Genomic DNA, 22,787 nt, shown 5'->3' with positions numbered 1-22,787 from the left:
ATTAACAATCTTGAAATAAATTGCTAAACTTGTCATAACTGTCATTATAGTACTCAAGTGAAGTCCTTATTAAATCCAATTTCACCAAAAGTAGTAGAACAATACTGAGGCTGTGAGTATATCTGTCCTAACTAGGGAAATGTATAACCAAACATTCAAGTAGATTTTGTATATTGCCTTGCATTTAGAACACACTTGTAATTTAGTTTTGCAAAGATAAATTCTCTTCACTTTAAGACAGGAATGTCATCATGTCAAGCCCATTCACTGTGTGTGTGTGTGTGTTTACGTTGAAACTGATCCTTTTTATTACAGTACTATGTGTAATATGAAACGAGAAAAGAGACACTGGCATTGTTGTTTGCTGTACTGGCTGCCATGGCTAGATAGAAGCACCCAGAATAACAAGGCACCACTAAGGATCATATATTAGAGGGTTGTTGTTGTCCACCCTTCTTAGTGTACATAATGTTGTGGTGAAGATCATGAGTGTCTATTGATTATACAGCTATTTGTCAGTGATTTATTGTCCTATAAGGCAGTAATCTAAACAAACTTATTCGACATTTTCAGGTGCCGACTGAGTCCTCTTGCAGTTTGCCCTGTTAAACCCTTTCAAATACAGCAGTGAACAAGTGGAATAAGGGAAGAAGGTATCACAGTGTATTTTGCACCTGGTTAATGTTTATCTCTCTCCTCAAAGAGTGTTAATATTGTAATAACTGAGACTGAATATGTGAAGTGTCAACACACTATGGGATGCCAGGCAGCCAAGTCATCCAACCATTGCACCCATTTAATCATTCACACCATCATGAATCATAGAATAGGATGGTTGGAGAAATCCCAGCAAACAACAGTGCAACAATGTGCCAAGCACCTAGAAGTGTTATAAATTCAACAGGAACCGTAAGTTGAGGGATTGTATAGGGCAGGGTATATCACACAAATCATGCTAATACTAACAGGTCTATGCTCTAAAGCTGTTAAATGGAAGCAAGAAATGTCTTTGTTTAAAAGATGCCAAAGGAGAACCAACACTCCAAAAGATGGCCCTTTGCAGATATATGTTTATGATTATACAAGTATGAAGACCATTTGTGATATCTGAAGGCCTCCACATGTAAGGTACCTGTATTAATTGACCGTTTGCAAAATTTTGAGGAAGTCTCATTTCACTTAGTTATTGTTACTATGTCTGTCAGGCTAACTGGTAACATTTGTATCATTCACTAAAAATTGAAAGGTATAAAATTGACAAGGAAATATTTATAAACACACAGATGAGTATGTTTTGAAATACTTTCATTTATCACTTAAATACAAACTGTCTTACAATAAGTTAATTCCAGACATTGTTGAGCTCTGTCACAAAATTGTGTAGACCAATTTGTATAAACAACAACAAAAAAATGTCCTTTAAACTTAAATTTGTAAAATTTCATTCACTAACTAGGAAGATTAGCATCAAGCGCATACACCACAATGTGAGCACTATACATTATTAATGTATTAGTATTAGACTGCTGTATTAAAAATGTGGTCTTCCATTTTAGTCCAAGACTTTATTTGCTTTTGGGATGAAACAAGACAGCATGACTATAACTGATGAGGATAACTGGTGGCAGGAATTTGGTGTTGCTAGCATTGTTCTCCAAAATTTTTAGCCTAATCTAATGAATTATACGGTCAGCACAGTTTTTTGCTTGGCAAAGGAACAATTAGAGATATTTGTGATTGACTGAGAGGTGTGACAGTTATCATTTTGCAAACGGTCAGTCTACAACTATATAGCCAACAAATTAATAACCTTTTATCTATGTATTTATTTATGACTTTAAGCTCTAGCATAAACCTGGTGGACTACCTTACCAGGACAAAGACTGTTTAAGAACCACTACTGAAATCATAAGTAAATACCAAACCAGGTCTTGATCAGTTTTTAGGAATTTGCATGAAATACTCCAGCATGATACAGTTCTCACGGCTAATTTCAGATGATGCCAAATAAAAGAGTTTAGGAGATTTAAAAGTTATGTAACTATTGTAAATATTATGCTTTGCACATTGACTTGGTTTTCCGTTCCATATGACATCCAATCCCTTTTGCCAGGTTATGAACACAGGCTGCTGTCTTGTGATATATCCTTTGCGTCAGAGTTTTCTCTGTCACACTTACATAATAGGGGTGAAAGGGTCAAAGCAGCAACCAAGGATAGAGTTGAACTACTGGACTCCAGACCGAAAGATCGGTGGATTAGAAATGTGTAGACACCCATATACACATCATTGTCTTTTTTCCATCCCTGGCAAAAGCCCATCACCCCATCCAATACAACCAGTCTGAGATCACAGCAGGCACAAAGGGATCGGTAGTAGCCCATGCCTCTATTTTTGTGGTGAACCTTGGCATCCCATGTTTGTAATTATAACGCTGTTGAAACAAATCATATTACAGATGAAATTTTAAAGGTTATAGCACATTTTTAGGAAAATTGGGAAAGAAAAGTTTTGTTTTGCAACTGAGAATAACGTGTGTGACATCAGTCCCTGTGGCAAACTCATCATAAGCCCTCAAAAATGAATGGAGAATCCCATGTTCACTTTCAGTTTACACGTTTCTTAAGGAGGTCAAATGCTCTATGTACAGGAAATGGATGATAATGCGTCACGGCTTTGTTCAGATTATTTTGCAAAAGAGAAGCACCACTGAAACACTCACAAATTGGCTGGCACATATTGAGGACCCAATTACTCATCAAAGTGAGTGGCCTTGGCATGCATGCTTTAGAGTAAATTTCAGGTCATTTCAGGTAAAGTAACATTTCTTTAGTAATTACAAGAATGCACAACAAAAAAAGAATATGCCTGATAATAAGATTAGATAATCTTTTAGTCTATGTTTAACCAATGTAAAATGTGTAAAGAGGCCAGTTTCTTCTTGAACCTTCAGTTGAGTAGGGAATGATGGAGGATTCTTAGCGATTAATGCTAGCACCATATTTTGCAAGATTTTGCCTTTGATGTAAGCTATAATATAGGAATAAAACTAATAGGATTATTCATATATATGTAGCTGGTATTATTTTATTTATTTTTAATCTGTAGCCATTGTTTTGGAAAACCCTGATCCTTCCAATCTTTGGGAACTATTCATTTTCAGAATTTGCTAAAATAAAAAAAAAGGAACACTTAGTAACTATTTTGCTATATATGCAAAATATCTCATTAATTGTGCTGTTGTTTACAAACAAAAAATACAAAATACAATACAAAAAATGTGTGTAAAATGGGCCACTCATGCACTACATGCACACGTACATCTCAGACCAGCAGACATCCCTCAACAAGTTAGTATTTCATGAAAAAAAATGTAAAGGCATTTAATATGGATACCTTAAGGCCTTCTTATTCAATAAAATGCCCCTGGCAGTGTTTTTTGCCCATACCTACACATTGATTGTAGTACCATGTCATTATTCTATTCTGGGAATTGTGTGAAATTGAGAATCAGAATGATATCGGCTAAAGTGTAAACATCAAACATACATCCATATTGCAGGACATAGTAATTTTGTTTTTGTGTTTTTTTTTGTGGAAGTTAGCTAATCATCTTTGAGACTTCAGCAATTGTCAATAGGGAGCTATTTACAAACATCTCTGATCCACTCATTGGTAGAAGAGATGTGGAAAACATGCTGGTTGATTGTGTGCTTTATTTTTTATAAATGTGCTTTTCAGTACTGTTTAAATGTTGCTGATCTTGTCAGTCAACTTGCAGTCATCTTGCATCAAATTTTATTTATATTCATCACCATCACTCATAATTACCCTAGGCACAAAATAGTTACCAAAAACCTAAAAGGTGATGATAAGTACTATGGTCCTCCATCATTCCCATGAGGCTTTGCACATCTCAGAGCTGACAGGGACACAGACACCATCAAAAACACATTGTCAATAGAATACTTATACCATAACAAGGGCCCATTTTAAGAAAAGCAGTAATTCTATCTTTGTAATCCTTGTCTGCTATATGTTTTTTTCTCTGTATTTGTGAAAATAATTTATTATTCTCTGTTTAGACTCTTTTTAGACCTTTATAGATACTCTAATAGCTTGACAGAATAACGAGATGAAACAGAGGAAAAATAAGCACCAAATGGAGAGAAGTGAAGCAGAGAGAGAAAGAGAGGGAGAGTGTGAGAGAGAGGGGGAGAGAGAGAGAGAGAAAGAGAAAGAGAGGATGGCAACAGAGGCTGCCTTTATAGGGAGGACTCATACTGGAGCAGCTCATAGAGGAGAGGCCCATCCCTGTACCTGATGCCCACTGCATTGGGGCTGATGTACTGGAGAATATTTATGGTCCGCCGGAGGCGCCGGTCCACAAAGTGCGCATCCCAGGCTGGGTAGCGTTTCCTCGGCATGTCAATTTTAATGAGGGGCCCCTCAGGCCGAATGGGTCTGCCTGCTTCGTCTGTGGGCTCTGTTGACCTCACCTGGAACACAGGCAGGCATGTGTCTGTGGCAGACTCCTCAGGCTCTCTGTAGTCCCCTGAAGCCATGCCTCGGGTGGGAGTGGCCTGAGAGCCCCGAGGCCCTGGGGTAGGCGCCATAGGCTCAGCCTCTGGGGGCAAAGGGAGACCCCAAAGGAGCTCAGCACAACAGGAACTGGCCAAGACCCTCAGCCTTGGCCCCATGGGGTGCAAGACCCCATAGTAGAGGATCATGCAGGCCACACCTGACGCAAAGCACAGGAAGACGCCGCAGAGGACAGAGGCGGCATAGGAATCGGTAGTGGATGGGTCTCGGTAGGCATACCACAGGGCAGTCAGGATTGTGTTCTCCACCAGCACCAGTGAGTAGTAGGCCACCATTCGGTATCGGGTCCTGCCCTCCTTGACGTTGAACCAGCAGAAGATGTAGACAACACCAACCACCATGTTGAAAAGCACCTCCTCCCACTTGGACATACAGAAGTCGGTGCCCCCGTGGATCACCCAGAAAGCCATGGCACACCAGTGCAGCACCACAAAAATGCCAAAGTAGAGGTGGAAAACCGAGGCAAAGAGGGCAAATGAGAGTGCCCTTGAGGAAATGGTGAACAAGCGCCACAGGAGATGTACTAGAGCTCCCCGGTAGCTCATGCTCTTTTGGTCATCGCGAGAGTCGCGCAAAAGCTTGTGGTAGGAGGCCAGCACCCAAGAGAGAGACAAGAGGGAGGCAACTGCTGACATGCCTGCAGGGGTGGGATGGGGAACAGGAGTAGGAAAAGAAATAGGTGACTTTTTGGTAAAGAGAGTAAAGCTTGGCCTTTGTTTAAAAAAAAAAAAAAAAGAGTAAAGCTTAACACATTGTTAAAATGATAAATGATTTAATGAATAGTTAAAGAGGAATGTTTAAGAACGATAGGGTTTTTTTTACAGCTTAATTTAGTCCAAAGTTCCCCTATATTAATTTTTTTTACACCATCAAAATTAAACCTATATACCACCACAGTAGAATATATCTTGAGCTTAATATGTTTACCTACTTGAAAAATAAATTACTTAAATTCTTTTTAGATTTGTCTCCCCCTCTAATCTATGCATTGTCATTTCCTACTGACAAATTACAACTTCCCCATCTCACAGTGCCCCTAGACTCCGTCCTCACAGACTCCTGACCATTAATGCTTTCTGCCTCTTGCCTCCTGACAATCAAGCAGTTTAAGACTAGTGCCACTCTGAATTGATGATCTGCTGTAAATCCTCATATTTCATCTATTGAGGAAAGCTATTATTTCTCCATTTTTTTGCTTCAGAGATATTCCATAACATTTGCCTCTTGTATTTGATATATATAAAGTTTACTATTCATCCTGCTGAGCTCAGATTTCTTCTGGGATGTTCATAGAGGCATCTGCTTTGCTGTCACTGCTGTCACCTCAAAAGTGAGAAATGGTCCTAAATCTCAGTCTATGTGCTGAGAAGCAGAAAAAACCCTGTCCCCACACATATACTGTTGATAATTCAAAAGTCTTAGCCATGACAGTTTTCTCCCTGTTTTTTTTTTTCTTTTTTCTTTTTCATACATAAGTCAGGCCTTTTCTGATATACAGCAGGAAAAAGCAATGATGCACCCCATCCTTGGACCATCAATTGAACAAAAATCTCAATTTTCTAGTTTTACTTTTATATAATTCAAACATATTGGCTGCCCAATACAATTCATGAAACATTAATGATAGATAAAACCATACTAAAGTAAAAAGTGTAATGAAATAACTAAATAAAATCTCTGGAGAATCATCTTTTTTTTTGGACAATGATGAAATTTAAAACAAAAATCAGCCTAAAACATGAATAAATTCCATAAATACAGAAACATCAATGGTCCTTGTATAGTGCGTTGGGTCAGTCCTTACACTGCAGCGTCTCAGCACGGTTTTTCTGTATCATGATGCAGAGTTGGAGCACCAGCTGTGGGGCACTTTCCAGAAAGGTCTCCAAAAGCCGAAGCATGTTAACATCTGCATATTCATACATCATAGCCCAGTAGAAACGCCGCTGATTCTCCTTCTGTCTGCGACTCTGTATACCGAGGTACATGGTCCGGATATACCTGCAGATTAGAAATGCACAAGAAAAACAAAGAAGACCACATGTCAGATTGGAACTGACATGAATTTACAGTGATTTCACAGAATATATATCTAATTTAACAACAACAGGAAGAAATAACAGATAATTAAAAGAGGCAGGAGTCAACGAATCCCATCAATATTTCCTATCCTCTGTAGCACATATTCAGAATTCTGAAATACAGCTTTATGTGTAAAATGCAATATTCAAAATTCCAGTAAAGCAGTCCCACTAACCTTGGTCAAGTGGCAAGAGTCAGTATACCTCTACTATATTTATGTATCTGTGGTTGTACAGCTAATATATTGTGCACCAGTCATCCATGCAATTGTAGATTACCACAAAAAAAAATAAAAAATAATAATCAGACACACTAGATTCATTGACGTACTTCACAAATCTATTAGTGTACAGAAATTTTAACATTACTTCTGACACATGCACTGATTCAAAACAGCACATATGATGATGAATGAAGCTGCCCTTTAGTCAGGAGCATTTCCCAAGTTTCTGATAGCTGAGTCTACACTTCACTGTTTAATCAGAACAATCAGTGTCTTTATTTTTCATGTGTTTTTTGACGAATCCGTGTTGAGTCAGGATTCATTAGGGACAAACTGTGTCTGAAATCTCTTTGTATGTGACTCGAGTGGCCATCTCCGATAGGAATCACATTATTTTCAATTATTTTGCACATACAGAAATAATTCTTGCACTTTGTGAGTTCAACCCAGAACAGTTAAATATGTGCTAACATGCTAATCTTTTTACGCAATACTATTAAACCATTTCTAATGAACACTTATTAAACCTGAACAGTATAAACCTGACTTAAGTTCAATTTGCTATTGGTTTGTTCACCCCACGTTTCTTCTGTGCCCCCCATTTGATTCATTATCAGCTTCTACTCTTCTTGGAAGACTTCAGACTAAATGCTTTCAGCCACAGGAGTCATTCTGAGGTCAGGTACATTTGGTGTCATAAAGCCACTTTAAAACTGCTCCAGAGAATCCTATGCCAATTTTTCTTTTCTGTGAAAATTATACAAGCCGTGTCCACGATGAATGTGCTGAAATGAGCTGAATTCACTGTTCATTAGGTTTGGATACAGAATGTATATGGCACTCAAGTCCATTGCTAGGTAAAACTACAAAAAAGAAGTTGTGGTGAGGCCATGGCACCACTAGAGGGTATAGTTCACTACCTTGCTGAGAGGATCTTCTGCTCTGTGACTACAGCTGATGCTCTGTTTCTCTGGAGATTATCAAGATCTTACTGTCATGACAGTATTTCTTTACAAGGCACACCCAATCAGTGAATAATTGTTTACCAAATGTTTTGACAAGAAAGTGATGTAAATGTCAGTCACATTGTATGATTTCAAAATGAAAAGTAATAGCAAAATTCAAAATGGTCTTGTCACAATGCCATGAAGTACAATATGTACCAAGAAGATACAAGGCAAAATCTTCAATATAAAAGCACTAAAAATGGATCATGGGTTTAAAATTTGAGATCTTCAAAGGACCTTTTACTAGGGAAATTAGGAAACAGCATTGTTTTTTCCTCTGGCCATAAAAATAGCCTATTTGGCAACCTCGGATGTGCTTGTGTTGCACAGATAGTTTTTCTTAGAGATAGCACCTGGTAAAAACACCAGAAAATGTATATATGTTAGCAGAAAACTACACAGAAATCTCAACAAAGTGGTCCACCCAATGACTTTATTGCAACTTCCATTCTTTTTTGGAAGAATGACGTTTGCCTTTTCATAGAAAGATTCTTCCACACTCCAGAGTTCAGTGTTAAGTATTTAGTGCTGTTTAATTTTTCAGTAATGGTTTCATGAAAGCTATACATCCCTTTTGGCCCATTACGCACAGCCTCTTCAGAAAATATCTACAGAAAAAAAAGAAAAACATAATGGCTATTTTGACTGGAAATTAACGACATGAAATGTGCCCTCTAGCTTTTGCAAAGTACTGAATACAACACATTAAGAATGAGGCTTGAGAAAAGAACAACAGGAGAATAACAGCACACACACAAATATACATGCACATACTTGCACAACCACACACATACACACCTACAGACACGCACATCAAAGTCAGGCTCAGATGCTGCCCCACCTCCTCGGCTCCTGTCCTTTCAGAGGTTGACAGCCTTGAACCCCCTCCCTTTCGCTCCATGTTCCTTTCATGTCTGCTATTTCCATTCTGTTCATCCAATATGCTCCTTATGCTCGACTCATTCGCACACCTCCCTGCCTCCTTTTCCTCTCTCTGGGCCAGTCAGCACAGCTGCCGTTATCTTTCCAGGGCTGATCTGAGATCAGTTTTCTGGTATCTCCTGCAACCATTAGCTTAAAACCACATTTTGTGAAGCTGTTTCTAGATCCAAACGGATGAGTGAATTTTAGCCAGCAGTGCTGCTGCAGCGACCAGCAGCAGCTTCTCTTTACTACTGGCCAAAACTCTGCCATCTGCTCGGAAGCACTTCTTCACAAGAGGCTGTTCTCCACTGCTGTTCACACATTAACTAGGCTACAGCATAGGGATGCAACAATATGGCAACAGTGGCCGATCTTAGATGTTTAATGAACATAAACTATGTCCACAGCTTTTTAAGCACCCCTAGTCATCAGTAAATACAAATACACAACACTAGGATATTGTGTCCTTGTTGTAACATCTGTATAGAATTTCTGTAAAATGGGACACTCAAGAGCAGCCACACATTAGCCTAAGTCCATCAGCTAGATAGGTATAGAGCTCCCTGCATTGGGCTCTGCAGTAGTGAAATGCCTCTTTGGAGTGATGGAGCACCATCAAATATTATTGGCTTTAGTTGGAGTGGCATTTACAATCCAAAACAAATAACTGAACATCAGTACCTGACCTCACTAATGTTGTAGTGGCAATTAAATCCTATCAGAAGTGGTCCAATGTGCAGTGTCAAACCTACAGTTGAGCAGAGGATGTTTTATACTGACAACAATTTACTATATTTTTAAAATATCACTTTTTAGCATTACTCATGATACTGATAAACATGTCTTCAAGTACATTATGATATGGACATTTTTCTCATTTGTTTTTCTATGAAAAATGTACACCCACTGCACAAAATATTGACAGTTCAAACAATGGATGTGCCCAGAATTCCATTCTCTCACCTGTTCTTATAGGAATACATTTAAATTCTGGGCGGCACGGTGACGCAGCAAATAGTGTCGCAGTCACACAGCTCCAGGGACCTGGAGGTTGTGGGTTCAATTCCCACTCCAGGTGACTGTCTGTGAGGAGTTTGGTGTGTTCTCCTTGTGTCCGTGTGAGTTTCCTCCGGGTGCTCCTGTTTCCTCCCACAGTCCAAAAAGACACGTTGGTCGGTGGATTGGCGACTCAAAAGTGTCCGTAGGTGTGTGTATTCCTACCTTGCGCCCAATGATTCCAGATAAGCTCTGGACCCACCGCAACCCTGAACTGGATAAGCGGTTACAGATAATGAATGAATGAATTTTAAATTCCTATAGTATTGCTCATTGCAATGCTTCACTGGAAAAAAACATTAACTACATTCTGCACTGTCCATGTTTAAGAGAAGTTTCTGTTTATTGAATATGTTTAATAAATAGGAATTTATTCCTTGCCAGCCATTTATTTATTTATTTATTATTATTATGTCTATGAAGGAGGTGGTAACGAAAGCCTTTGTCAGTTGTATGACTTAGCCATAGCTCCACATAAGAACATTTTTAAATGACTCTTGACTCCATGCCTTTTCAAAGGGAGCATTTTGAGAAATTCCTTGCAAGAGGGTTTTTTGAATGCTACGTAATCTCTCCCTTCCTCTCCGCACTCAGATGTCACTAATTAGAGCCATAATCATCTTTGTGTTTGTGGCAGAGTGTAATGGCTGCAATCGGAGTTGGTAATTATGGAGAAGGGAGAGGAACATTTGGTGGCAAACACCACTAACAACAGCAACAAAAAAGCATTTATTGTGCACTGTAGCACAGCACATTATCTTTAGGAAAGTAAATTCTGCGCAAACTACGTGACGTCTTGGCACATCTGAAATGGAAAAGTCAAATAAGTGTCCCTTTCCCCCCCTCCATTGCCTGTTCTGCTACTTGGAAATTCTCTCATTTATTACTGAATGCCCTTGAAGTGCTCTCAGACTTAGCTCATGCTGCTAATAAAAGTCAAAAAGCCGCCTGCATTTGTAGAGCTGTGGAATATGTGCTGAAACAGACGAGTCTGCTTCATGATAATGATATGAGGCCAGTCAAGCGAAGACAATAACTTGAAGATGGACAGAAATAGACCAGACTTTGCTGTAGCCATTTTGGAGTGGAGTGGAAAAGCTTTGGCTTAGATTTTAGCTTAATCCTTTCTATTGACATTATTCAAAATGAGCCAATTCCTCTGGGTTCACACCATATGGTGAGCTTGTAGTAGCTTTTATGCTGGCTTCTGTCATACTTATACTCAAATTGTCTAGTGTGGACCATCTCCACTGCACAGCATGAAATAATCTGTAAAATATTCTTGTTTATGGTGTATTCAACAAGACTGATTGGTCATGACAAGTAAGAGCAATGAGTTGATAGTCTGACAAAAAAAAAACATTTCTGTATTTGCCCGTATAAACCACTTTTATAAATTACAGAGGCCATTTCTCAACATAGCATATAAATGCATTTGTGGCATGCACATATCTTATCCTTCTGTGTCGAAGAATGAGCTAAAGAGCATTGGCAAACTCCAACAATAGGAACAAAGACCTGCCTTGCTTTGTCTCTATAACAGAAGAAGCAGTTTAGCTACTGGTCTGCAAGTCAGCCATTCAATTTGCTAACCGTGGGAGACAGCTAAAGGAGTGGCAGAGCATTGGTGAAGAGATTGGAGGTGATATCTCACGCCAAGTGTGGAGAGGGGTAGGGCAGGTCAGCTTAAAATGTTTCTCTCGGAAACTAGCCTGGTTTCTTAAGCAAGAGAATGTTAGCATTCAGAGCATTCATGAAAGACAAGAGAAAAGATTTTGAAAGGTCTTCTGTATGGCTATTCAGTTTATGCTGTGTGATTTATAGGGCATTTGTGAGGCTTGTGGAATAGGCTGCTTTGAACCTGTTTTTGAGATCTATGGATATAATATTATGCAACTTGTTTTGGTTTTTAGGTGTAGCTGTGTTAGGCAAAGGAAAAGTGCAGACGTGTGCAGACTGATACAACCAGATGAGCAATAGAACCACAAATCCAAGAAGGGCTAGACAAAAGAGTAAATTTGGTTAGGTAAAAATAAATTGATAATAAAAAGAATATTTGATGGGGAAAATAACACTAAGAATGCTTCGTAAAGCCACGCAAAGGTTAAGCAAAGACTTCACAGTGGAAAAAGTTGAACTTGTCACTTAAATACCCTCCAGACAGGTGTCTCTAATCAGTGCTCTGGGAAGGACAGCATCATCGTGATCTCTGACTGGTGTGGGAGCTGTCCTTAAGCACCATGTGATCTCCCGATGTCTCATGAGAAAGTTCCTGTGATTCTGTTGAACATCATCTCTGGACAACGTGAAAAGTGATCAGCGGTATACAGTCGAGATCAAATATCTGAAAAAAATACATTTTCCTAAACTTGTGTGTTTCAAAAGTGTATTTCAAAATGTAGAAATACTCTATATTACAAGATACATGTAACGTTATCAGTTAAAATTTCTATTTGAAGCTAAAGCTAAAAAGAGAAAATTGGGTGTAAAATGTATCTATTTAAAATTTTTCAATTGAAATGTAATGTTCCTGTTCTTAAATATTAAATTCAACCTGGGACCAGAAATTTCCTCTATATGTCTGTCTTATATCAGCCCTCAATGAGTAGGACGAGGCAAAAATGGAAAAATATCAAAATCCAGCATCATTTTTCCTGTAATTCAGATTGTGAGGAGCAGAAATTAAGGTCTATAAAATGAGTGAAAACTAATCAAATCCCATTTCAAAATAATCATGGTTACAGCATTCAGAAATTTGCAGGAAGTGTAGAAGCCATTGCATTTAATGACTTCACTCCATATGCACCCACAGGACATCACTGATTTCTCACACTGCTCTCTCACACTTCCAGGCTTTTTCACAATTCAGTAACTGTAGTGGCTTTCTTAGCCACCTATCATCTCAGGTTCAGATGAGGGCTCTGGGCTGGCCACCATTATGTTATTTCAGTGTCAAGAACTTCAAGAATATGCTTTGTCCATTCTCAAGTGTGACAAGGGGCATTTTTTTGCATAAAAATTGCTGACTGGGGAATTTTCACAGGGAACTTACTGCTGAAGTAAGTTCTGATAAACGTTAGCATTCACCTTGCTATGTAGCTGTATAAGCTGCCCAACCCCTGCTGAAGGAAACATCTTACCATGATGCTACCGCCTCCAAACTTCACACACTTTGGGTTCAGTTTTTCTGCAGTTTGAAACAAAATCTGTTTCCCATCTGATTCAAATAAATTAATCATGCTCTCATCATCAGTTCTCCATCCACACAACATGCTCCTTAGCCAAGCTTAGTCTATTTATGTTTAGATTCTTTCTAGTGATGAGAAGCTTGGTTACTGCAGAGTAGATTTTCAGTGTGAAGTCTCTCAGATGAAGAGCCACTGGATGCTATGACAGAATCTTGCCTGTTGGGCACTGAATGGAAGACTACTCCCAGCTGCAGTGCGGAACCAATTAAAGCTTCAGTCTTCTAGACAACATGCTCTCGGAATGAACACCTTTTCTTACAATAATTGAAAGGGTGGTTGCTTCAGCCTAAATCCGAACAACTGAATGTTTTAGGATTTCAGTCACCTTAGAGCTTTGTTAAAAATTATGAGTGTTGCCAGAGACGTTTTGTCACATCATAATTGTGCAGTCTCCCAAAACATTCTCTAATGTTGATCACAGCTCCTTCTGAGATTTCATGTTGAAATTGTGATATAGTATTCTTCACATCTACAAAGGTTTAAACTGATATGAGTAGTGACTTTGAAAATTAGGTAACTATACTGTCTGATCTTTACTGTATATGTGTTGAATTCTTTATTTTAAACCTTTTTTACCTGTGTTTTGCCTGTAAATATCCCTGTTCTAGATAACCATATTCTATTTTCCCTATTGAGACTCAAGATGCATGAAAACATCAGCTGTAAACAGAGTCTCTGTGTTATGGTGAACTAGGAGGCTACACCCACTGCTGACATCAGACTTTAGATCTTTGACAAGTTGTTTAGTCCAGGGCAAAGAGAGGGATAAAATATAGAGAGAATGTGAGAGAGATCAGAAATGGAGCACGAATGAATGTACAGCAGGGAAAGAGAAGGGAACTGAGGAAAAGGGGGGGAAATCTATGGATCAATAGCTCAGGCCTTTCAAGAGCTGCATTATAACCCGAGGTAACATCTGGCATTCACTGACATTTTCTGTTAGTCTTGTAAATGTCAGGGGTGCTAGGAGACAACACCCCCTTCAAATATGCCCCCATTTCTTACTCCCCAAAATAATGGTGGGTTTGAATGTAATGGGAGACACCTCATTATTTAACTTGAAGCTTTACACTTAGTATTTTATGAAGCAATGCACTATATAAGCATTGAATTAGACTTTTCCAGGCTGAACTGAATTCAGACCTAGGTGTTCAGAGTAAGGGAGTTATGCTTTCAATACCTGAGCATCAGTTTCATCTACTGAATATAAATAAATATATAAATGTGGAAAATACTAATGTGATTTGAGCCTTTATTTTGCACACAAGACATTTTTATCAATTTAAAACCACACTAAAACACTGCATCCAGAGCTTACTGCTGAAACATAGATATTGGAGTGAAGATAAGAGTGCAGGATCCAAATGAATGGGAAGATAAGTTAAATTTGATTACCAGGCTAACATGGGGACAGCATATTCTTCCACAGATGCAATTAACAAGACAAATCAATAATTCTTACAAATGTGACAAGTTAAAAGTTATATTAACACATACATTATTACCACAATTACACAAGCTATGGCTGCAAGAAAAGGACATGCTTTATTGTGAATCTATTGCTACATTTTATGACTATGAATATTTTTAACTATCAAATGCTTTAATTTACAATATTTCAGTAATAATTCTGCATTTTCAAATATTTATTTAAATAATGAGTTAAATGCATTATGTAATAATGGTTTAAATAATTTTTTTAATACAGAAGAAAAGATTTCCAACTTCATAAAGTGAATGAGTGGTTTCTTTAAATAATTTGTAAATGTTTTTGTAAGTTACATATATGAATAAAACTTTAAAGAACTTATATATTTAAAGAACATTCACATTAAGTTCTATATAATTTTACTTTTATTAAAAAAAACAATATTGTACCTATTTAGCAAAGTTTTGGATTTATTTAACATATGAATATTTTACAATGATGAAAAAGAGATGATGTATAAACACTTACATTTATTTAAGCTGTTAATAATTGAATATTATTTTGTTTAATGCAACAAGCATTTGGTATTCAGATTTTTATCATGATTATTTTTTGGTATTGAACATGGTAATATGCAAAGTGAGAATTCTGGTATTACATGTAGGCCAAAGCTAAATTAATCTGTGTTTACATTAATGCTGTTTGTTCAGTGATTTTCCTCAGAAAATCTGCACAAGGTATTCATTTGCTTAATCAGAGTAATATGAGCCTGATGTAAGGTGAAATTATTGTTCGAAAATGTAGTTTATGAAAAAGAAACTCTTTAATGATTTAGACATATATACACTATCTTTTCTTATCCAACACAAGTAAACAAGGGGAATGAGAAATTATGTAATTCAGAAGAAAAGGAGATAACTTCCTTTTCCCTTTGCCTAACAGCATTTCAATCCCAGGCTATTAGCTGTGCTCTTATTAGCACTAATCTGCAGAAGTATCAGAGGAGCACTTTAGGAAAATTTAAGACATCATATGTCTTAAAGGGAACATCTACAATTGTGGAAAATGCAGTTCTAAGCTCCGTGTTTTCTAAGGTGGAATGGTACGTTTAATGAAAATAACAACTGTTGTTTGTACAAGGATGAAGTTTAACTTGTCTTTAAGATTTTATTCACTGAATTACCACAGAAACTCATCTGTAACTCGAGTTGTTTAGTTTTGTAGCACTTTCAGTAATGCAGTCTACCGTTTCCTGAGTTTGGAGAAATTTCCACCTTAAGTGATCCAAAACAGCAAAAATAAGTAAATATTACCCACCTATGGAGCAGGAATAGAGCAATATCCTGATCTCGGTTCATGACTTTCAAAATTTGGGGTTTTCTCCATAGTCTAAAAAACTCCAGGTGCTATGCCATGAACAGAGAGAGAGAAAGCCTAGCATACCAGACCAATATACAGACACTGGGGCTTCATAAAAATATAAGACTTGAGAGCTAGCAATCAGTGAGGAAGCATACTCAGAATTGAAAAACAATTATTCATTCATTCATTCATTCATTCATTATCTGTAACCGCTTATCCAATTGGCTCTGGACCCACCGCGACCCTAAAAAAAATTATTTTGATTAAAATCGTGAATGGTGGAACTGAAAATTTACAGCAACATCAGCATACAACTAGTGATGTTTTATACGCTTTATGAAGGAAATGTTCATAACTATTATAATACAATTGTTATCATATGAGAAAGTACTGAAATTTGTGGGTTAATTTCCCAATTTGCTAGTACAGACCTGTTAAAAGCTAAAACAACGAGGCAAACTCAGATATAATTTTTAGACAGAAGTTCAAGGAGTTTCAGCCCCTTTTATTTTATTTTATAAAGTAGTAAATGTTAGTTTTTGTTACCTAGATAACAATAAAAATCAATGGTCAAAATGTTGGTTGCTTTTAAAAAAAAAGTTTGAAAACCCTGGGTTAGCAGTCTTTGAATATTGAAGACTTGAGGATCTTTTGGATCAGGGTCAAACTTCACATAGTATTGTAGATTCCAGTGTTATAATAAATGTTGACAAACAATATATCATATGGTCCTAACATAACACTGAACCCCCCAACCATTCAGGCTCTTTCAACAGGTTTTATCCATACAACCAAGCTGTCAAAAGTAAATGTGTATTCAGTATGAAGCTCCTGTCTAGCTCTTTGTCTGACTCTGTGGAATAGAACATGGCTTCCCATGAATTATTCGTGCTGAGATCATAGCATTTGCTCACGCCTCGTTAGCTAGCCTGCGCTTGGCCTTGTGGTGTTGGGTCATGTCTAAGCACTCTGTCCGTCTGCCCGTCTGTGCGACTGATACACACCATTTCCTGCCTTGGCCACGTGGTAACTGCTAATAATTCACCAAGGCATACACCACATTGTTTCTGCTTAATTAACTCCTGTTAGGAGACCAGGCATTGTTTGTGTGAAAATGAAAGGCCGTCAAAGCACAAAAGGTGAAGTACATTCACACACACACACACAGGCACAAACAACCCGAAAAAACTACACATTCGTACACACTGGTGCACATTGCACTCAGGTTTTTGCCTGCATGGTGGAGGAACTCTAACTAGGGATCTGACAGGCTGACAGGCAAGGCTGAAGCAGCCCTTGTTCCTCTCTACTGCTGAAGACAATGTGATGACTGCAGCACTCCTCATCTGTGCACCACAGACTCCAGCACCCATAATGGCCCTATACATCTGTAATGGAGTTATCAGCCTAGATAACCTAAAAAAAGAACCTCACCTGCATGTACCAGAGCAGTGCTGTATGATATGGGCAAAATACTAGCATTAAAAATGTTTTGCTATGATTTGTCATTTTCCTTTTTTTTCTTCATTTAAATGTATTTGTCATTTTTCATTTACAAACACCACAAACAAAACACCAGCTGCTATTTACATTGATTGGAAAGTTGTATGATAGCTGGTGTTAAAATTTTAGCTGAAATTAGCTGCATAGCTAGCATTAAAAGCTAGCTTTGGTAGACATTTTAAGCATTATGAGTCTATTCTCAAAATTCATTTTAAATCTAAGACCTAGCAATCTCTGAGACACTGAGCAATGTTCTTCTATATCTGAAATAGTTTTGATTAATCACTGGGTGCAAGACGGCAATGCACCCTGTGGCAGGGCAGCTAGTCCTTCACCGGGTGACACACACTTACATCTATGGACACTTTTGAGTCCCCAATCCACCTACCAAAGTGTGTTTTTGAACTGTGAGAGGAAACCGGAGCACGCAGAGGAAACCCATGCAAACACAGGAAGAACACACCAAACTCCTAAGACTCCTAAGCAGGGCTCAGACCCTGGAGCTGTGTGACTGTGATTGATTGCTTTTGGGGATTGTTTGCACGTGATTTCTGGTCTGTCAATATTTGAAATGTATATAAAATTTATTAGGTATCTTGGTTAATTGAAATTTCATTCAGTCGTTCATTCATTCATTGTCTGTAACCACTTATCCAGTTCAGGGTCGCGGTGGGTCTGGCACCTACCTGGAATCACTGGGTGCAAGGCTGGAACACACCCTGGAGGGGGTTCCAGTCCTTCAGAGGGCGACACACACACACACACATTCAACTCACACACATTCACACCTATTGACACTTTTGAGTCACCAATCCACCTACCAGTGTGTGTTTTTGGAGGAAACTCATGCAGACATGGGGAGAACACAGCAAACTCCTCACAGACAGTCACCTGGAGTGGGAATTGAACCCCCAACCCCAGATCCCTGGAGCTGTGTGAGTGCTACACTACCTGCTGCACCACCGTGCTGCCCTAATTGAAATTTCTCTTGATAAAAAAGAATAAAGGTAGAGTAAAGGGTATAAAGCTTGTGGTTATTTATTACTGAAGGAAAGAAATGCAACTATTCCTAATCTAAGACTAAAAGCCTCGTCAGTTTTGAGGCCATGAATAATTGCTGTACCTTTATCTGGGCCAGGTATGTCATGTCTCTTTTAGATTAATGCTATTTATCTTCACCATTAAATCTCCTGATCCATCAGAGTGTATGGAACAATAAAATTCTCCTTGAGGCTGTTATAGAGCTGTTTATTTGAGGAGAGATCTGTGGGCAAAGAGTGGTATATCTGTCTACATATATGTGTATATGTAATTGATGGAGTGTGTGTGTGTGTGTGTGAAATTGGGCTCAGATGAGTCACTCAGTGACTCACTCAGTGAAGGTGAGGAGGAACACTTACCCTGGGAGGAACACTGCTGAGATTGTCAATGAGGTCTGCTAATGCTACCTGTTGTGAGAGTTACAATTCCTGACCACCTTTGTTTTCTTGTGACTTTACACTTGGTTATGGAAAAAAAATCCATTCTGGCTTTCTACTATTTAGTCCTCCTCTCATTTCCTCTCCTTTCTCCTGTTGATTTTTCATCTCTTTTCAGGTTCTCTCATTATGCAGAGTATCTCTGGCTCTCTGCGTCTGAAGTATTTATAGCTGCAGTCCTATTCACTGTGAGAGAGAAACACACAAATGGCTCGGAATTCAATTTGAGCTTTTATGAAAGTGTGACAGGGCCAGATTTAGAGGCAGCCAGTCCTCCCTGGAGGAAGCAGGAAAATGCCTCCCATTACATCAGAGTGCAGGAGACGGTGTGGGCTTAAACGCTTCCCAATGGGACACAAAAGGCTTTCCATGTATCAGAGAGGACCACAAACTTTTATGACAGGGTGCACAATGATTCATGAAGACCCGAGAATAGGCCTTAGATCTACAATGCCAACGGAAAAGTGCAGCTCCAGCTGTTTCTTCAGCACAATGTATACATGATTATATGATGCTGAATCAGGGATTGAGGCATCCAGGACTGACAGTCACACTTTGTCATAGATCATGTGTGGGGGAAAAAACACCACGTCAGCATGACTACTGTTTTCTAAGCACAGGAAGATTTCATGATAAAAGAGCGCTGTCCTAAGATCTCTGATGTCAGAAACTAGGCAAAAATATTTCTGAAATTGGATCACATATGGTAAAAGGCTTGCGTATCCTGCGTCTGCTTGGTGCGTAGGTTATGCACTTCCTTAGTGAATAAATGCTATGCGTATGCAAGGTGCAGTTCACTCATAGGGGCAGTGCAAGCGAGCATCACAATGGTGGAAAGTTTGGAAGAAGGCTGTGTCAGAGCCAGGCCCCCAGTATTTGCCTTCAAAAGCATGCCACTGGAAGTAAGCCAAAGTGCAACAAGAAGACCATTTGACAGTAGCTCTCCATTCACTCCAATTAATTTCAGGGTGTTTTTGTACCAATAATAAAGGTATTTCTGAGCCATTTCTGATTACAAAAACGACCCAGGTTCTCTTCTACAGAGAATGGATTTTCTGTCATTTGATCCACAAGCTTAAAAAAATCTTCATACTTTAGAAATTAAAGTTTTTTTACAACAAAGATGCTAGGTTTAGTGACTTTTCAGACCTTCTAGTGATTAATTAAGAAGAAAAACCTACTAGAACCAAATCTAGCCATCTTTTCTAGTATACATGTTTCAAAATTCACCATGGCTGTTTTATTACAATTAATTACACCTAAACTTAATCCACTTCTTTAGGAAACCTTACCTGAATAAATCTAGGCTTTTTTGCGATATTTTATGTTATACTTATTATTACTTCAAGCTGAACTCAGTCAGCTATTTCTTGAAGCATAGATTTATTTCGTTACTTATATCATAACCATATTTATTAATTTGGACAACTCCCAACAGCAACAGCGCTTAGCGCCACTTAAAGCTCCACATTTTCTCCCTCTGTACCTGGATATTGTCTGCCTGCAGCACCGTTTATGCTCTGCCAGATCTCAATAGTTTAGGTATGTTCTGCTGTGTTCCTGTTAATGATAAACATTACCTCAAAAAACTGAAGTAACAAAAGTATCAATATTATGATTTGAGAATTGATCTCAGAGAATAAAGATCATCAGAGGTATCAGAGGTATCGATATTTCAGTATTGATCCACACATCTCTAGTAGGCATAGCCAAACAGCAAATATATCTGTACCTTTAAGTTCAAGGCAGCTGCTTCAAAGCATCCATTCTCTTAGCACTATGGAGGATTGTCTATGGAGGTGTTCACAGCTAAATACCTGTTTCAGCAATGACTTCAAGATAAAGAAATCACTAATTAAAAGAGATGTGTACAAACTGTGTGGACTGTGGAAGTTCTGTGTTCAGATTAATGACCATTAAAGAAGCACTAATATTTCCCTATAAAGGGTAATACTTTCAATAGTTAGCCTAAAAAAGTGTACTAGCAAAGTAAAGGACAGCTGGTTTATTCTAAAAGCCAGTGGGCAGTTACTTCTGTACACACTATGGAATATTCCTTCAAATAACTATATAAATTGAGGGGAGTCCCTTAGGGAGCCAAAGGATGTTCTTTTAAGGCATTTCCTGTGCCTATTATATTTAAGGGTACACACTCAGAGAAAAAGGGTACAGTATGGGACCTTTATTGTCACTAAAGTTTCAAACAGTGTAAATAAACCTTTAAAGCTGTGGTTTTAAAGTCCACTTGTGTTCCCCATGGTACATGTAGTACACTCTGGTCTCTCAGAGTGTACTACAATCACCAGACTGGGAGAGGGAGGAACAGGAGAGAGTTAATCTATAAGCAGTAGTCCATACAATATTTGTATTAATGTGTGGAGGATCCTACATTCCTATTTGTGTTCTTCCACCACCCTCTATGTGTGTGTAGGCTATGTTTGTGTGTGACAAAGGCTTAAGCAAGCTGAATGTTCTTCAGGAGAATGAGAGGAGAAAGAGAGAGACGTGGAGATTAAGCACATTGGACCTGCACTGACAGTGTTGTGACAGCACTGCATCTCCTCAAAGCTTGCACTGGCAGTAAACAACTTCCTTTGTCAAATAATGACTAATGTGGCGGTCGGAAGCATGGAGCAAGCATGAGTGCCTCTTATGGCAAGCTCTGAAATAATTAACAACACTAGGATCTCTCTAGGACAGAACGGGTATTTTTGGACACGGGTTAATGTCACTTTGGTTTAAGCTGAAACTTAATGTCTAACAGAGAGGACACAGGTTCGAATCAATACTGATGAAATTTATAGTTTCATACTGATGAATTAAATAGAGCTAAATATAACTTACAGACAAAAGCTCAGTCCCTAAATCTTCATATACATGTATGTGTGTGTGAGTGAGTGAGTGTGTATGTCTCCTACACTCTCACAGTTTCTAGTCACTGGTGAGTCTCTCTCTCTCTCTCTCTCTCTCTCTCTCTCTCATACACACGCAGTAGTTTGTCACTATTAGCAACAGCCTGATTGTGCGGGCAGCAAGGGTGTGTGTCACATGACCATGATCTCATCCTGCTGAGAGGGAGGAGGAGGAGGATGGAGGCTGCAGTGACGAAGGCACAACTGCCTCAATCCTGGCACCAAGTGCTATTGCCTCCCAGTCCTCTAAAACCATTGAGCTACCTTCCAATTAATATTCTTAGTAGTTTCAGCTCAATGACTTTATAATTAAACTTCTACTGCAGCCTGACTATTAACCTTCTGAAAGTTAAAATATACCTTAAAGTTGCCCTGTTTACTTCCCCAAGCTTGGTTCTACTGTATTTAAAAATCTTATGTAGTTAATGAGATGCCAAAAGATCCGATTTAAAGGTCCCATTCTACTTAAAATGCTAGCATTTGTTACTGTGCATTTAAGCATGACATATATAAGTGACCTGTATTCTGCTTGTCCTTTATTGTGCCTATTTTGCAAAAAGTGTTCAGGCTAAAACAATCCCATTATGTAATTTCAATGTGACTAATATGGAGGACCTGAACTGTGAAACCTGGACAGGTGAAGATATAGAAATGAGTCTATTTTTGTTGCCAAAATAAAAAATTAAAAAAATTAAAAAAGGGGGGGTGGCATATGGGCCCATTATCACCACCATTGCAGTGCATTTGAAACCTAATACCCAACATGTTTTCACATTGTACTGGTGTACAATGTCCATAAAGCACGATTTCCCAATGCTGTATGCTTAAAGATATCCACATATTGAACAAACTCAGCAGAAAAAAATACTGTCAGTATTATCAGAAATAAGTTGGTTTACAGGGTCATTATCATTCAAAAAAATGTACAGAAAGTGTAAATCTTCAAAGGTATAGCAGTGGT

At 38.4% G+C, this 22,787-nt stretch overlaps 1 protein-coding gene across 1 annotated transcript in view; it reads right to left on the bottom strand.

The window, feature by feature from the left end:
- Positions 1-3,493: 3,493 nt before the first annotated feature.
- xkr6b (XK, Kell blood group complex subunit-related family, member 6b) overlaps positions 3,494-22,787 on the bottom strand; it is an 85,089-nt gene continuing 65,795 nt past the window's right edge. Inside the window, exons 2-3 of the mRNA XM_066677574.1 lie at positions 6,407-6,603; positions 3,494-5,239 (exon numbers count right to left, since the gene is read on the bottom strand). Coding sequence (XP_066533671.1) covers positions 4,266-5,239; positions 6,407-6,603 — 1,171 coding nt within the window. The 3' untranslated portion in view covers positions 3,494-4,265. The remainder of the gene's footprint in view (positions 5,240-6,406; positions 6,604-22,787) is intronic.

Source organism: Hoplias malabaricus, chromosome 7, assembly GCF_029633855.1.
Source record: "Hoplias malabaricus isolate fHopMal1 chromosome 7, fHopMal1.hap1, whole genome shotgun sequence".
NCBI lineage: Eukaryota > Metazoa > Chordata > Actinopteri > Characiformes > Erythrinidae > Hoplias > Hoplias malabaricus.
The sequence above is the reverse complement of the archived record's forward strand: the minus strand, read 5'-3'. Positions and strand labels throughout refer to the sequence as shown.